This window comes from Pectinophora gossypiella, chromosome 16 (genome assembly GCF_024362695.1).
Source record: "Pectinophora gossypiella chromosome 16, ilPecGoss1.1, whole genome shotgun sequence".
Taxonomy (NCBI): Eukaryota; Metazoa; Arthropoda; class Insecta; order Lepidoptera; family Gelechiidae; genus Pectinophora; species Pectinophora gossypiella.
The window spans coordinates 7,258,643-7,277,243 of NC_065419.1; the positions used below are offsets into that span (position 1 = coordinate 7,258,643).

The 18,601-nt window shown below is 40.3% G+C and overlaps 1 protein-coding gene and 1 long non-coding RNA gene across 2 annotated transcripts in view; one reads left to right on the plus strand and one right to left on the minus strand.

Moving 5' to 3' along the window:
• The window catches only part of LOC126373717 (protein split ends-like), a 75,363-nt gene extending 67,055 nt beyond the window's left edge, over positions 1 to 8,308 (plus strand). Inside the window, exons 12-19 of the mRNA XM_050019952.1 lie at positions 56 to 520; positions 652 to 716; positions 1,282 to 1,388; positions 1,839 to 1,978; positions 2,340 to 2,485; positions 3,844 to 4,044; positions 4,680 to 4,838; positions 5,240 to 8,308. Of these exons, the coding sequence (XP_049875909.1) occupies positions 56 to 520; positions 652 to 716; positions 1,282 to 1,388; positions 1,839 to 1,978; positions 2,340 to 2,485; positions 3,844 to 4,044; positions 4,680 to 4,838; positions 5,240 to 5,368 (1,412 nt within the window). The 3' untranslated portion in view covers positions 5,369 to 8,308. The remainder of the gene's footprint in view (positions 1 to 55; positions 521 to 651; positions 717 to 1,281; positions 1,389 to 1,838; positions 1,979 to 2,339; positions 2,486 to 3,843; positions 4,045 to 4,679; positions 4,839 to 5,239) is intronic.
• Positions 8,309 to 8,358: 50 nt separating this feature from the next.
• Positions 8,359 to 17,702, minus strand: LOC126373601 (uncharacterized). The gene is made up of 2 exons (XR_007567330.1): positions 17,514 to 17,702; positions 8,359 to 8,883 (listed from the first exon to the last, which is right to left on the minus strand). It is a non-coding gene; the product is annotated as an uncharacterized LOC126373601 (long non-coding RNA).
• Positions 17,703 to 18,601: the final 899 nt, after the last annotated feature.

Here is an 18,601-nt window from a genome sequence, read left to right on the forward strand (position 1 = left end):
AATTCAAAGTAAAAATCAAACGTGTTTTTAATTGTGTATATTATATCGCGTGCAGGGAGCGTGCCGGCAGGTCGCATCGCCGAGTCGGCAGTCGGCGGTGGCGAGGCGGCCGGAGTGCGGCGGCCGGAGGCGGCGGCTGGCGGCGTGGCGAGCGGCGCGGGCGACGCGCGCGGGCACTCGCCCGCGCTGCCGCACCGCCTGCCCGAGCGCGCCGCGCCGCTGCTGCTGCGCGCCGCCGCCGACGAGTACGGCGCGCGGCCGCGGGACCTGGCGTCGCTGCCGCCCGCGGCGGGCGCGGCGGGTGCGGTCGGTGCGGTGGGCGCGGTGGGCGCGGCGGGCGCGGCGCATGCGGCGCGCGGCTACGCGGGCGCCGCCAGCCTGCCGCGCGGCGCGCACCAGCCCCCCGCGCACGCGCACTCGTTGCCGCCGCCCGCCGCGCCGCACGCGCTGCACCCGCAACACCCACAACACCCGCACGCCAAGCAGGTCGCAGTCGTCGGCCCGCACCATCACCACCAAGGTACGACGCCGTGTCCTTTGTTCGGAATACGATATTGAACAGATTTTACCTTAGGCATCCAAAGATAGAAATAAGAAGTTTGGTCGTTATTAAAATGTTGTATGAGATCATTATCTGTTCTTTCTTTGCAGTTCCCGGTTCTCGAGTTACCATCACGAGTGTACCCACGATCAGTCCTCAGGGTCAGATGACTTTGGTGAGTTGCTTTTTGAAATATTTTCGAATGTATAACTAGAATGATATTTCAAACAAAATACTATCTAATACGTTCTGATGACACTGATATAAACATTAGACCCCCGGTTAAGAAGATATCTATTAGGTTTGTAAATGTGATACTTTTACTTTCGAGTAGGCTCATTATTGTAATTTTGTTCATGCTACCCGGATAGTCGGCCGATTTAGTTAGAAGTCCACCGCCTGCACATCAACAGACTTCTCCTGTGTCCTCGGTATACCACAATGTAATTACATAATTTTATTTATAATCACGTTTTCATACTTGTTAATATTGATGCTGATTCTGCCAAATATAAAACTAGTTTTACTTTGTTTTGACAGTGGTAATACAGAGAATCGGCATCATTTTGTGTATTATCTTGTTTTCTTATTGTATATATTTTTTTTCTTCAATGAAGTATTTGACATTATTAGGTACTTTTCTTTTATTGTAGATGTAGTTTTATTAGTTTTTTTTTTGTATTATATGCTATGGGTTATATCGAAAGGCCGTTGTAATACATGGCGTGTATCTGTTTCAGGGCGACGGAATGTATCCACACTTTTCTCATCAACATTACCAGATGTACCAGCAACACTTTCGAGCAACTCAGCACGAGAGTCGCGCTACACCATCTCCTTATACTCGGTAAGATAAGATAATATACTATATTGAGCACAAAGGTCACAAGACACAGAATTAAGGTCAAACAAATACAGAAAGCCACAACGGGCGGCCTTATTGCTTATGCAGCAATTAAGTAAATTTTAGTTTTGTTCAATGTTTTTATTCAGGTTTGATATGGTTTTGGTTTTCTAGAGTTTACTTGTCATGTAGGTATTTCAAATTATTGAATATAGTGACTTTGAAGCACCTGATTGTATTTATGACTGTTTACATAATTTTCAAATGATTCAAATCAGGTTATCGATCGAAATTTAAGGACATTGTTATCCCAAAGATCTAACTTTAAGCACTGTCATGTTCCGGGATAGAACGTTGACTGGCAATCAATGGGGCGAGATGTTCCGATTCCAAAAGTAGGAAAGGTCAACGACCGTTGTGTGTATCGGGGTGCTAAGGCAGTGTCCGTTGCAGGTCGCTGGAGGCGGAGGGCTGCGAGGCGCCCACGCCGCCGCTGGAGCTGCGGCGGCCGCCCTCGGCGCGCGTGCCGCGGCCCGCGCACTCGCCCGCGCCGGCGCCCGCGCCCGCGCCCGGCCCCGCCGACAGGCTCATCAGTCAGTATAACACTTATGGCTTGTTCACACAGAAAGCGGCCACGCTTTGGGGCGTTTCGGGGTCTTTGTGGTATTACGTTACATTAACAGCTGTCTGGAGAGTGTCTATGTAACGTAGTTGTACAACATGGGAACGTAGAATACGGAAGGATCGAACGCGTGATCGGTCTCTGTCTGATAGCACTCTTATACTATCGTAATAAGTGTGAGATTTTATTGATATTAGTAATTATGATTTAAAGTTGTTAATATGTAATTGGTAGCTGTTGTTCATCCGATCATTAAATAAATAAATAAAGTGATAAAAACTAAGCAGATTTGGCAGAAGAAAAATTTAACTGAGTGGCCCCTCTCCCGGCAGTGTATGCAGCGGGCTGCGGGCGCTCGCCGCCGCCGGCGCACGGCACGTCGCGACTGCCGTCGGCGCTGCCGCCCACGGCCGCGCCCGGCCCGCCGCACGCCAGCCAGGTGCCGCGCGAGGCCGACTCGCTGCAGATGCTGCTACGGGTAAATACAGACTTTATATTCTGCTTTCTACACTTTATTTTACAACTATAACTATACAATGAATTCTTACAAATTCAATTAAAACAAAGCCATTTAAAGGTATTCGCAAATGAATCGCTTTTGCATTAATTACTCTTTTTGCAGGCCAGATAGAAAAGCCTCAGACGTGCTTTTTTTTTTGACATAAATTATTGTAGATTTGCCGCAAATAGCGGACATATGGAAAGCACTGAGAGCTCTCACCCGGTAAAACATTTAAGACAACTGGCCTGAGGGGGGGGGTTGTTTAGGGCGTATTCTGAGAGGATAATATTTGAAAGAACGAATCGACCCTAATGGGTTGATAGCAATAAGCGCTGAATGAGAATCGTTGACCACGTCGGCATCGGGGTTCTGAAGTGTTTATTGTCGCGAGCTGATTGGCCGCCTCTATGGCTAGAGTAATCGAGTCGGGATCGTATATTATGTACTTCGGGCGCCGGTACTTTTCAGTACCTCCCTAAGCGGGTTGTTTTCGGAAGCCGCAACTACCAGGGGATTTGGGTGGTGTGGAGCAGAATCTAAAAAAACGTTTTGACGCTAATTTAGGCAATTGGACAATGGTTGGGAGACTTAGGTCAATGTGCAGATTGTCGTTACGAAGGAACTACGGGGCACCCGTGGCTTTTAGCATGAACCGATTGCGTATATCACCTGTAAGCGATGGATTTGAGAGGGACTCGTCTAAGCAAAAACGAACCCTGCATAGGTCATGGTCGGTCGGATGCAGGTCGTGTAGATTTTCACCTTATTCCTAAGGGATAATTTACTATACTTGTTAAGGAGACAGTGAAGACGGTCAATTACAAACACGGCGCGAATCCGCACACGTTTGATATGGACCTTGAACGTTAGACGTCAATCTAAGACTACAGAGATATTTGACTTGCTCCTCACAATGGATCGGCTTACCAAACATCTTAATGACTTTGAGTTGACGACGTGACCGTGGTGTGTTTCTCCAGGTTTACCTCAATTATGCATTAGCGAAACCACTTGCTTGGCTGCGCGTTGGAGAATTCCGGTCATCATAGCTCCACTGCGGCACGAACAGTAAATGGTTGTGTCATCCGCGAATAAAGCTAGTTCGGTATTTGGGGATTTGGAAATGTCACTGGTGTACAACGAAAACAGTAAAGGGCAGAGGACGGAGCCTTGTGGGACTCCGGCATGTCGGGTGCGGTGATGAGAGCGTCCCTTCCACGCGGTAGCAAAAGGTTCGATTTGAGGAATTGTCGGTGTATTTTCCCCGAAGCCCTCCGGTATTTTGTCGTGAGATTTCTTACAGTAAGTGATTTGTATACATTTGTTTACAACAGCGGTACCCGGTGATGTGGCAAGGGCTGCTGGCTCTCAAGAACGACAGCGCGGCGGTGCAGATGCACTTCGTAGGCGGCAACCCGGGCGTGGCGGGCGACACGTTGCCGCGCCTCACGGACGGCTCCACGCCGCCGCTGCGCATCGCACAGCGCATGCGCCTCGAGCCGCAGCAGCTCGACCAGGTGCACCGCAAGATGAAAGTAAGCACGCAGCACTCTACTCTAGCTCTAGCTTGAGCTCTAGTCTGGTTATGCATACGAAAACTCACTCCCGTAACCTCTAATCTTCTTCTATCGTGTGGGTTATGATGTCAATAACGACACGTTTACTATTATACTGCCAAAGGCATCTTGATGTGGCTCATGTAACAACTCATACTTACTCAAGTAAATAGTAGCGGGACTGACTGCTTAACGTGCCTTCGAAGCGTGGATCATCTTGCTTTTGGACAATCAGGTGATCAGCCTGCGATATCCTAACCAAATTAGGGGTCACAAAGTTAATTTTATCATATGCTCCCACCGGGATTCCAACCTGAGACCCCCGGATCGTGAGTCCAATGCTCAACCACTGCACCACGGAGTGTTATCTCTAATATGGTGGTCTGATCCACAAAATAACGTACGACTGGCCACCACTTTTGATACGAAGCCGATGGATATTATGGTTGAATTTCGCAAAACCCCGTCTTAGAGAGCACCTAAGTCCTAAGAGAAACCTCCATGTAAAATTTGGAAGTCCTAGCACTTGTTGTTCCTGAGATTTCGTGATGAGTGAGTCAATGACCTTTCGCTCTTATATATATATAGATTTGACTGACTTGATTGTGTTGTAGCTGGAGAACGAGCATTGCATGCTGCTGGCGCTGCCCTGCGGGCGCGACCACATGGACGTGCTGCAGCAGTCCACCAACCTCACTGCAGGCTTCATCACCTATCTACAGCGCAAGCAGGCCGCCGGCATCGTCAACGTGGCGCCGCCGGGACACCATCAGGTAACATACCATATCCAACTATATCATCTAAACACCGTTAGCTAAAACGCCAGTGGTGCGGCCCCTACTGCCGCACTCGCATCGGACTCTACATCCATTTTAAAAGCTGCTACAATAACGTTGTATAAATCATCAAATATAGATGGAAAGGCCTGAGATGATAAATATAGCTACAAATACAGATAGCGGGGTAACAGTGGTGGCCATAAGTTGATTTACAAACTGTTAAAAATGTTTTTTCTTTTCCTGGCGAGAATATCAACATAAAATCACAAGATTTGGCACCCTCGGGCATTATTTTCACTAATCTGTCACCGGGCAAGGTATGTGCCCATTTGACGGGCCATTTTGAAAGCTATTGATATATGGATTATTATTTGACGTGTGGTATTTGTTCACAGGCCATGTACACGGTGCATATCTTCCCGTCGTGCGACTTCGCCAACGAGAACCTGAACCGCATCGCGCCCGACCTCATGCACCGCGTGGCCGACATCGCGCACCTGCTCATCGTCATCGCCACCGTGTGAGCCGCGGCTGCCGCCGCACTGGACTTTACACTCCTCACCCGGACACGACGCATACACACCCTACTGTGACAACTCTATACCCTAAAGTGAAACTATATCGCCGGTACGGACTCTTAGGTGATTATAATAACGCATTGTAAATACGGCCAGGTTGTGAAATTACCTTATTTTTTTAATTTCTACCTTAGCTATCAGTCGACCTGGTAGAATCACTTTTATTCACGGCAGACGATAAATCGTTTGTAGGAATTGAGACGGATTACCTCTGCGAAACTGAACTGTCGTTGTAATGACGTAACGTTAGTGTATTAATGTAGACGCGGCGCGGCGGCGCTCGCTGGGCTCGGCCGCGCCGCGCCGCGCGCTTGTAAACTCGTATAAGTAGATAAGGCCGCCGGTCACTTATTTAAGTGCTAGATGTAAGTTATAGCTTATTTGTAAAATACTTTTGTTATTGTCGACTGGGTTCGACGTTATTCGGAGTTTAAATTTATAAAAAAGTATGATAATAAATGGCAAAGTCAGTTGATAAAAATATATTTAATTTTGGGTTCCGATTAGATGTGTGGCAATCTATCGAGCATTTTTTATTGTTAGTGTAAATTGTTATTTTGTTTTAAGCGTCTAGGTCTAAAGTAATTTAAATTCTGTAAATACGATTCTATCCGTACTAAAATTCGCATAGGACATTACGGTAGGTAATGGAAAACTCATGACTACTGGGTCGAACGGTCGTTTAATTGTAAAGAAATAGTCGACGATTATGTAAAATAGTAAGAGATAAATACACATGGAAAATAATCTGTGATTCTGACTTTTAAATATAGACTATAGGTAGTCTTATACGGATCATAAACAGTGTGTGAGCGGGCTGTGGCACGCGGAGTCGCGCGGCCCGCGGGGAGTGTCCGAGTGTCGCCAGCATGAGTATGAGTGAGTGAGCCCGGGCGGGGCGCTTGAAGCAATAAATCATTATCATGCATGTGCTTGTTACACCTAGGTAAACCACCGTTACATTCGATTACTTCCCTTTATCTTTACTATTATTTGATTATGAGTAATATTTTGACTTCTTAGACTTTACACACTAACCCAGCGACCAGCATTTTGCTTTTTGTGTTTTCATGTATTTCGAAGCTTGTAATAGTACAATAATATCATCTCTAATTTGAAGAAAATTATTTAGAGGGGATAATTGTAACTGTTAGAAGTTTTGAAATTCAACATAGGCGTAGCGTGACGACTGACTACTTGTAATGTTTACAAGACACGGTCGTCGGCGCTGCCGCCTCGTAGATAAATCTTGTATTTGAATCCGGAGTGAACCACTGGTTTGGTCACGCCAATGCATGCTTGGAAGCGGCCCACTCATACTCATGACCCTCATTGTCGCTGTTGCGCCTATTCAGTTCACCCACCACATCATCACTTCTAAGTTCACTCGAAAGAGTTGCCTACACCGTTGAGTTAGACCGCTTTGTAAGTTTTTATTTCCACTAAATTGTAACAAGTAACAATATTGTACTTCTCATAACGTGTAACTGTCTGCAGCCCTTAATGCAATGTGTTGCACCTGTTTGGTTCGCTACTTCACCGGCATTTCGCATAAATAACATGTTAGTTAAGTAAAGGTGCGACTGTGTTGTCGTACGTAAAAACAAAGTACAAAATATTTTATGTATTGTAATTTTATATGTACGATAAACTAGAAAATAATAGCACAGGTAATATTATGTATATTCTTTTTAAGGTTTAAAGATGTAGAATGTGTAAATTGTTTGTCATGTTTCCGTCGCAAACAGTTCTCGACTTAGCTAGGAGGAACACTAACGAACTCGTCACTTCGTCCATTAATTTTAAAATATAATTTTATTAGCGAACAGATGCCCAATGATGTATGTACACACTATATTTATTCTTATTTGGATTCCTTATAAAGGAAATGTAAATAAAACTTCATAAAAATAGCGGTACAGTACAGTATTTAGACTCGATATTGAAAAATTTATGAGATAGGTAACAAATGAGAATTAAAAAGTATTTATTGTGGTAATACCCGTATTTACTCATTTCCTGCTCAGTTTGTAACTGGGATGCAGTTATTTGCTCTGGTGTAGTGTCATCCAAGTATATCAACTCGTACCGTGTCAGGCTCAGCTTCCTACAATAAATAGCTGCGTCCTTGAAATATATTGCTATTGAAATGTCAATTACTAATATGTAATATATTTTTTTCAACATTTATTTCAAAATCATTTTTAATGTTTTGTTTCCTCAAGGGTGTTAAGTCGTCACGCAGACTTCAGATTTCTAACTTATTTTAAATTAATGTGAGAAGTATAATATAGTTTTTACTTATAAGTTGATTTCGACCCAAATATTGTTAAGAGGCGCATGGCAGAGCCCACGTGGTGCCCGTTCCGACCGGCTCGGGGCGGGCGCGACGTCGGCTTGCGAGCGTGCGACTCGTGCCACGCGGCACGTGGCACGTGGAACGCGGCACGCGGCACGCTGTGGCCGCTCGTGACGCGGACGGCGACAGTGACGCGGGCGGCGGGTGGGGCGGCTCGGGCGCCTCCGGGGGCTGCTGTTGCTGGTGTGCGAGATGATAGAGTTTAAATATATGTAAAATTAACATTTGATCTCAAGTGTGCAGCAAAAGTGATGAGGGTTAACTGTTGTATAGCAACAGCTGCGTCCTGACGCGACTCGTAGCCAGCCAGCACCCGATGTTGGTTTCGATTAGAGAAAAGCGTAAGGATATAAAGATATTGTGATCATAATTATATTATAGTTTAACGTGCTAGGACATAGATGTAATTGTATATTTTGTAAATATTGAAAATAGTATTGTATCTTCCCTTTATCCAACCCAGACTCCTGCGTGTTATGTAAGTACCTCCTACCTACCAATACTATTAAAAAAAATATTACATTATATTTTGAGGCTTTTTATTTTAACCTGTTCCCGGACATAAATAAAAACACTGTTTAGTTCATAACTTATTTATTAAAATTTATTGAATAAAGTTATACCTATAGAAAAAGTAACAAGTTTTTAAAGATGAGAGGAAATTTAATATTTTCAACACTAATTGAATAGTATAGGTACTTACTAATAAAACCGAAACAACCTAATCACAATTCTATAATGATGTTAACCTACAAACGACAGCTACAGGAATGTACGACTTCACATTCCGCCAAGACATGATAAACCATTATTAACCTAAGTAATTGAATTATTGCTATTATAATTATTCAACTTGAATACTCTGAACATAATTGTTGTCTATGGCAATGGCGTTTAGCATCCTTGCTTCATCATGAGGTCTGCGAGTTTGAAGATCCGCAGCCAGCTGAAGGGCTCGGGCTGCGGCGCGGGGGCGGCGGCCTGGGACTCTGCCCTTGAGGGCGCGCGCTCCACCGCCGCCGCGCTACCCGCCGAGTGCGTCGGCGACTTCTTGTCTGTCTTCTGGTTATCCGGCGACTTGGTAATAGCTGGCGACGTCATTCTGTTGGCAAACATTATTTCAGAATTAAAATTTCGCTCTATTACAAGATCAGTAAGTATAGGGTGTCTGGCCTGATAGCACGGACTTTATGTACTTATTGATTATGTTGGCAAACAATTGTATTTGTATTAATATAGCTGAAGTGAATTACAGACATGCATAAGCAATCGGATCGCGTTCAGAGGGATCTCTTTGTATTTCCTCCGTGATCGATCATAGATGATATAGTTTAGTGAATAGTTAATTTCGAATTAAGTTTGAACTTTAGTAGAACTGTACTAGGTAGGTATTCCAGTCACGGACAATGAACCGTAATCATGAATTGAGAGCAATTTTTGATTTTCAGATGACCAACAATAGCTTTGGAATTAAATGGTTCATTCAGTCGATGCAATGGTAAGTTCGCCGTGGTCTGATGACCATCAATCACGAGATTGTCTGCCATTGTTAAAGGTACCTGTATAAAAAGGATTAAAAAATGAACAGCATTTTAACAGTACCTACGTTAGGTTGCATTATAAGATTACCTGCATTAAATGGTTTCCTATGCAGACATAGTCTATAGGTACCGTTATCCTAAATGGAGTGAGCACGGCCACAATCAATCACAGATAACCTGCAGCCACTGTTGATGCGAAGTCGTCAGAACTAAACGATCTAATATTTAATTGAATGTGAAGTATAATACTAAAATTTCGGGATTAAATATTTGAGAGAATAGATCAGACAAATTATGGCTATCAGTACCGGATAGCGGTTTAAAACGAATTTTAATAACTTACGTATAACATTGCATGCACGCAGGTAAGTAATATAAAGAACCAGTCAGCGATTTAGAAGTAGGAAGGCCACGAAACAAAGCGAAGGATCGGGTTGCAACGAGAACGTTTCCGCGGCACGTGAGCGAAACAATAGTCGGCGCGGGTTGACGAACCAGGACCGCAGTAACGGAGGTAAACAATATCATTATATCACACAACCTACCTACTGCACTAGGATATATTTACCGCTGAAATACTTTATTTGTTAGCTCGCTATGTACTTACATGAATAAAAGACCCTCGTTTTTTAGTTTAAAATTTCCACGGCAGAAGCATAGGTTTTGCTTTTGTAATGAAAACTAGCTTTCCGCGTGGACTTTGGATATATCTCAGTAGGTAAGCAGTCTAAGTCCATTTCTGGATCGTTTGTTGTACGAATCTACTCTAACCAAATCATAAATAAAATATAATTTTAGTACCTACTAACATTTACAATATCGTGTATTATTCTTATAAGTACTTACGTCGGTTTCTTTTCTGGACACAGAACTAAGTACTTGATCGTAAGAAACTATGAGACATAAGATAAATAATCCTAACACCTGAAAACCATAAAATTACATCACTCACAAACTTGAAGTCCCGATTTCAAGATAAGTGACAAGTGGTAATGAAATATGTTTTTGAACTGACTTTTTTATAGTCAATAGTAAAGAGAGGTTTTATCATTTATACTTTATATGGAAATGTAAAGCGCAGGAGTTGTCTATATAATCGCATTTAGGTTTTCCTTAAAAGACAATTTAAACAGTTTTCACTATACGCCGAGACATACCTAAAAGAGCCCCTGTATACTATGGAAGTAAACGACTGAGAGGTGTGAAAATGCTGAAAACTGAGCTGGAAAATAGCTTTGAAGTGTCTCTAACATGCAGTGAAATATTTTTCCCTCCCCACGCATCTATTGGTGGTAGGTATTATACGCTTGTTAAGCGACAGGCAGAGGCTATTTTTACGCAACTCTACATGTCCAAATCAACCGTCCTGGTGCGTTTATCACAATCAACGCGATAAAAGAGCAGATTATTACAACACGCACCATCCTGTAATCTAAGTAGATATACATAGTGTCCCTGTTGCGGTTGACCCGAATTAAAATGGAACACGACGCGTAACGGCTGGAAACCGTAAAATTTTGTAAAACTCTAATAAACTTCAGAGATGTTTTCATTAGTTTGAATTTGAAGCTCTGCTGTCCGCTTGTGAAGATTGGTAAGTTGAAAATATACAAAATATCATTAACTTTCATTAAAGCGTTTGTTTTGTCAAGAAACATCTCTCTTACTTTTCGAGACGACGTTGTTTCAAAATTAATATAAAACAAACGATATTTAAACAAAGGTGACTCGCACGTGGGTGGTTATGACCCAGTTTCAGAAGCATTTTTGTTTGTACTCAGAAGTGGGCGAGTGTATTTCATAAGGTTTCTTATAAACTTGACTTTCACTGAAATCTCTTGAAATAATCATTGTTATATTGGAACTAGAAAGAGGCTAGAGAGTTTTTATATACGTCCCTTTATGCCTAGTGTATATTCAGTACCAAGTAAGTATTAAGTATCATATCCGATTACTCAAAAGCAAACTCAAGTTTGCCAATAGCAAAAATAAGACTAGTTCATCATATTTTAGTAACGAGTGTGAGAATAGGTGCCATGAAGGATAAAAGCACTAGAACTTCACTTAATTATATTATATTAGTAATGTGTGTTATATTAGTATTTTGCGTGTGTGTGTGTTGTCAGGCGGATCACCTGATGGTCCAAAAAGTAAGATGATCCGTGCTTCGGAAGGCACGTTAAGCCGTTGGTCCCGGTTACTACTTACTGGTGTAAGTAGTCGTTACATGAGCCATGTCAGGGGCCTTTGGCGGCTCAATAGTAACCTTGATTCCATGTTTGATGAGGTTGGTAATGCATTCACACGATAGAAGAAGAGAAGATTATATTAGTATGCAGGAGAGCATGAAGGTTTTATGTCAGGGGGAGTCACCAGGTTGCAGACAACCAAAATTGCAGTGGCGACTCACGACCCATCCTGTCACACGGGGGGGGAGGGGGTCCATATCCCCCCCCCCCCCAAAGGACTGCGCATGTTCGTATGCCCTTTCTTCTCTTCGAATACAAAAGTAGGTATCTCCAGTTATTTTATATAAATCCCCAGATGTATTACTAATATCTACTTGGCAACAGATTGTGGTCATACTCGACCTGATGCATCCTATTAGCCCACTTACGTCTGCTGTTCGTATGACCTTCAATGATATTCGACTTGAGGCAGTCGTATCTAGGTCTGACTAGATGTTGATAACAGACGTACGTCGTTTGAAGTGATTTGTTGTAATGTGTTAGAAAAAAACGAATGTACCTACTGATACCTATGTAGACCTGCTGGTGTTACCTTGTAAGCAGTCTCCAATCTTTTTTTAAAAAACAAAGCTTCTATTTACAATCATACATGGTATTAAGCAAGTAATTTCATTTTGATTTTTATGCTATTTTTAGGGTTCCGAAGCTCAAAACGAAAAAGGAACCCTTATAGGATTGTTCCGGTTGGTAAGTAGAGACGTGACGCTTTTTGCTGTAGAGATGTACTTGAACTGAAGAATAACACTGGGTAATCTTCCACAAACTATTAATTAACACTTGGCAAGAACCTCAGCGGTTCCTAGCAGATTTTCCAATGAATATGCATAACGCAATTTCGATGTGTGTGAATAACTAGTGATGAAAATTGCATCGAACGGTGCTTATGGAGACGGCAGATGTGGCTGGCCAGTTGCCAACCAAATGTATTGAATGGCGCATGCGACGACGGCGGCATAAGGCGCAAGCGCACCGGCCGGCCGTGACACGGATCCCGTGTTTAGTCAATCTAACTGTTTTGGACATTTTGTTAGAGTGTATTAGCTTATGTTATATAACAAAGGACGGTTGGAAGAAATAACAACTTTTTATAACCATTTGAAATTATACTTAGATGTTCAAGGGTGAAGATGAAGTGACTTACGTGACAAATTTTATCTTAAACAGCCTATATACGTCTCACTGTTGGGCACAGGCCTCCCCTCAATCACCCGGAGGTATGGAGCATACTTCACCACGCAAATAATAATAAACATAAAATATATTTATACAGAGGACGAGCGGACCATCAATAAGCAAAAATATATATCTTATATAAATATAATATTTTTTAAATTATTTTTGTTCTCTTGAAGTCTGACGATTCTAGGACCTATTATTACTGGTCTCATAAATGGTGATCCTTTTAGCAAATGTTGACGTACGTGTGCGTCATACATCAAAACCAATGCCCTAAAGTATTAAGTTAAGAGAAACAATGCTGTTTTTTTATGCTAAACAGTAACTATGTCTATTAGTATCCATTGTCACCTTGATACGACTATTTTACCAAGTTCTAACGACTTTGTTTATGTTTATGTAATTTCCTACATGCAAACTAGCGCTAATACAACGTGTAAGCACTTATATAATGAACATAATTTTCAATATTTACGATATCGCGATATGTATGTGATGATAATGTGTTTATTTTGGTATCGGTACTTTTAGTTAAGTTTATATTTGGTTTCTGTTTCTTCTTCTCCTCTTTTGTTCTCATAATAATTATATCTAGCTCCAATTAGTTACTCTGTTGTAGTTTTTAGAATGTAATTCCTCTTTAAGTACCTATGTATGCGTACCTACATTGCTTCAATCATACAAAATGTAAACCGTGGATAGTTGTAATTGGCTTGCAACATGCTTTTTACAATTTGTAAATCTCATATTGAATAAGCTGTTACTATCCATTTTAAATAAATAAATAAACAGTTGTTATTCTTGCCTAATGTCAGGGAAAACGGTCAAGAATAATATAATAGTTATCTACAAGCTTCTATAACCGAGGATTTTTGTTTTGGTCCGGTCAATCGGTGACGCAATGTATCTAGTAGCAACTAAGAAGAGTCAAGGCTGTCGCCTATACCGTAAGTTTATATCTTTGGAAATCATTATAGCAATAACAACATAACATGACGCCTATATCCCCGTGGAGGTAGGCAGAGGTGTATAGTATTACACCCACTACTCAAAGTCCCATGTAATATGTGTCAAGCTTATTGCCATTAACTGGGCACTAACCCTGGAAACCACGTGGTAGCAATGATCTATAATCCAAACATGAATCCTTATAAAATCGAATTCAATGGTTTAGAGCCTCGAGTCGGGACTAGAACCCGGGCTACTATAAAAGCAATCTAACTTTGTATCTCAAATTCCAATAAGTATTGTTAGGTGGAGAGTGATAACTATTTTGACATAGCTGTTTGTTTGTGTCCTCTAACATGATGGACTAATCTTCTCTTCTATCGTGTGGATTGTGAGGTGAATTACCAACCCCATCAACCCTGGTGGACTAATGTTACGGGCGATAGGCTGATCCCTTATAACCATAAGGATCATATCCGGCTTACGTGTCAACAGTGGCTGCAAGTTGCCTTTTATTACTTGTGGCTCTGCCCACCCGTTAGGGATTACGGGCGTGAGTTTGTGTATGTATGTTTGTTTGTTTTGTTGACATTATAAATACAGTAATAAGTACTTATTTATGTAAAAGATAATTTATGTAGAAGTATTCCCATGCTGCACTATCCCGCTATATTACTTAATATTCAATATCTCCTATACTTAAAGGTTGCCTGGAAGAGATTGCTACTTAGCAATAAGGCCGCCTATTGTACTAATTCTATTTCTCTTTTGTTTTGTATTTTGTTTTTTCCTGTTTGTGCAATAAAGTATTTGTTATGTTATGTTAAGAAAATTGATAATATAAGATAGGTAAATAAACAGTAGCGCACGCATTGACACAAACTAAACCTCCTTGAGCTGTGGGTTTAAAGATCACTACTCAATATCCCGCAGTGGGTTGGTACTGTACAACTAGGCATGTACTTAACAGTTGTCTGACATTTTCCATGTTCGGCTCAAGTGATGAAGTCACCAAAAGCTTGTTATGTGGAACGCACGGATGTGGAATACCAATTCGCTTCTATGGAGATTCGCTTCGCCTTTGCAGCCATTGTGAACAGTTAGATCTGACGCCACCGTTGCTTATGCATGCGCTGTCGACCTTCAAATAACTGCCATTTGTTGTAGATATTAGGATAACAATATTGTTATGATACAAATGGGTAAGTACGTCTAGAAACTTATTAGTAAGTATTCGTATATAACACATAAGCTTACGACTATGTCCCAATTGGGGTAGTCAGAGGTACATCCATCCACCATTAAGTACCCACGCCTCACCGAGCTTTCTGTTAGTATGTGATAGGTGAGCCGTATCGCCGTGTATGATGGTCGAGCCAACTGTGTTAGTGAAAATTGCACTTACGATGAATTAGCTCATTGGTGCAAGTATTGGTGGTATTCATATATAATAATAAGACACTTTATTGGACACAATTTTACGAGACATTTACAGGATAATCTTATTCTAAGGTGGGCAAAGGCGGCTTTATCGCTAAGAGCGATCTATTTCAGACGTCCTTTGGCAGAGGATATAGTACACTTGTACTGCTGTAGTGTAACGCGCAAAAAAGTAAAATAAAAAAAAATTATGTATGTGTATAATTGCCAATTTAAAAGCTCTTATGTGTCACCCGCACCAAATTTATTTTTTGTCAGGATCGAATAGTATTTTGCTCCTAAAACATTCAGTACAAACTCTTATGTACGTATATATCATTTTTCTTTTATTATTTTCAACACGCAGTCATAAAAAAATAAATCAGGCGGAAGTTTTTTTTTCTGTAAACTTGACCCGATTGCACAGAATAGATTTTTAATTGGCAACGACGATATTGTATATTGAGTTTGAGGTATTGACAACAGTGAGTTGTAGATTGGCCGCAGATGGCATTAACTACTTGGCTGGACACATCGGGGACACTGAGGACTCTTACCCGGCTCTTTCCACCACCAAACTCTACAATCAGGATGTAGGGTTACAAAGTTATATGCAGTTTTTCCTTTCTAAAAATCTAAAAGACGTTTTTGGCTTTAAATACATAGCCTGACACATGGGGAGCGTTGAGGGCTCCATTCCAAAAGGGCAAAGACTTAAGTATTCAGACAAACTTGTACGGAGATGGTATACATTCTCATCTAAGTACTTAATATAGTTCCGGGAGATAGCATCGGTCTGTTTTATGACAATGTTTCGTTAGATTGAGTTAGATTGTAATCTGCGTCTATTCAAGATGTAGCGGGCAGGGACAGCTGTGGGAGTGAGGTAATACTTCCTTATATTTGTCCAGTTTTTTTATTAAGTAAGTAAATAAATTGTTTTTTGTGGCTGTTTAAAAATATCTTCATGATTGACGTACAAAATAGGCTTTATCACTGATTGGAGCGTTTGGTCTTTTTTGCGGTGCACTCGAAATTAGACTCACCGGATACGTTTTATATATTGATTGCAAGTAATAATCATCTGGAATCACTTTCAGAAGTTTTAGTATAGGTAACCTGTGTCAAAAATATACAAACCTAACAGTACTTTTTTATTTTTTAAATACTGGCCCCAATTCTTGCAGACACCTCTTAATTTTATTTTAAGATATGCCCGTCATTTTCTTATCCGCCGAAAAGGAAATGGACGGATGATTGACAACTGTTAATTTTAAAACGAATAAGATAATGAATGAATTACCCGAGCTTCGTCTTCTCGATCGAAGAAGAAGAATAACCCGAGCGAATCAAATAGGTATACCCATTTGACGTGTGCTGTCAACTTAATTATGTAGGGTTATTGGCTGATGTAAAATTTTTAGAGGGTTGTTTTAGTATTTTGTCTAAAATTGAGTGTGTTCTATAAGTTTTATACCTGTCGATTACCCGTTCCTTTATTTTTCAGCGGATAAGAAAATGACAGGTATAACTTAAAATAAAATTAGATGGTGTATGAAGAAACTGCGAAATAAACTTAAGTACTTATATTAATATTACTACTACTAATATTACTATTAATATTACTATTACTATTATTACTATTAATATTACTATTATTACTATTATTATTATTAATATTACTTATTGCTGCTTAGCAATAAGGCCGCCAGATTGTACTGTATCTATCTTCATCTGTGTGAATCTGTTTTGTATGTTGTGTGCAATAAAGTATATTTGATTTGATTTGATTTAATATTATGTAAAAAAATAAAAACATTATAAAGATATTAAAATAGGCTACTTGCATATTTTCTTCGATTTGTGACTGTGCCTACACTACACTATGAGATTAAAAGCGTGCAAGTACGAGTATCTATAGTTATAGTAGTTGTACATAATGTCCCCAAGTGCGCAATGCGTCGAATTGTCTTCCAACCATGTAACGGAGTTAGGTATACTATACCTATTGCTGCGTTTATGTAAACATAGATTTTGGTAAGTAGGTCAATGACCCGCCGCGCGGACGAAATCTCTGACCCATTTAATCTTTCCACACATATTATCGTTTTCATAAAAGTTATTTTATAAAATGAACTTCTTTGTTTTACAGTATTTATTATAAAATAAGAAATACATGCATAATTATCATTCGAAACATTACTAAAGTTGTTTTTCGTAATGCCGTTAACTTTTCAAGGTAAGTTCATGAATAATATTATATTTAGAAATCGCTTGATTTTGTTTTGAGATATTAATGTAGGTAAGTACCAAAGTAACTTTTACTTACACAAAGGGATAATGTACTAAAACTATAATAAAAAGTTGTCGTAAAATAAAATAAATTACTTTTTACTTACATCACTAGTTACCTATTACAGTACTGCAATAAATATATTGGAACAAAACACACTAATGCTTAATATTCACAATTCACAGTGTTTTTGTGAAATACAAATACAATATTTTTTATCACTCGCGAAACTATATCGGTTTGCGTGTGCGCAGTGTGCGTACGCGCAGCTCTGCAGTTCAATTTCGTTTGAGACTTCAGCCGGGGAACTGTGAGTGACGCCATCCTAGTAGAGTCATTACTGTATGAAAAGTATCTACAGTTATAGAAGAATTAATATAGAATAATATTTTTGGTGTAGATTTCGCATTTATATTTATTGTACTGTTGTCCGGAAGAAATAGCTACTTTAGCAATTAGGCCGCTTAAATTTACCTATTAATCATTTTGTCTAAGTATATGGTGTCAGATCCACTATTTAACAACATAGACACTGCTGATTATTATTGGTAAAAGTACGAATAGGTCATCTAAGTAACTTAGTAGTGTAGTTTAAGTCAATTCAAATTCAAATTCAAAAATATCTTTATTCAGTAGGTAACATAGTTACACTTTGAATCGTCATTTTTTACATAACGAACGTCTGGCCTGCAAGAAAAACCTCGGCACAGGGCCCTAGACGTTCTTTAAAAAAGTAGTTCATCTAAGTAGTAGTTAGTAGTGATGTTGTACCGTCCCGCACCAAATTGTGATAAATGTTTTCTTGGTTGCCTGGTTGCCTGGAAGAAATTGCTGCTTAGCAATAAGGCCGCCATATTGTACTGTATCTTTCGTCTATGTTTGCAAAACTTGTTTTGTATGTTGTGTGCAATAAAATATATTATATTTGTATTTGAAGTTGTAGTAATGCGTAGGCATGTACGTAGCTACATGTAGGCTTCATATTATAGCTTATATCAATATTTTTGTTAAATTATGATATCATTCGGCGATTTATTTGACCGTCTGAGGCGATAATAGTCTTCTGTTTGAAAACTATAGCATTGTAAGTAATGTAAATATGTAGCCTTAATAGTAGTGCCATTGTCCAAAGCAAATTATAAACTGACTTATGTTTAAAAGTAAAATTACTCTGGAGATTTTAGTTCTAACTGA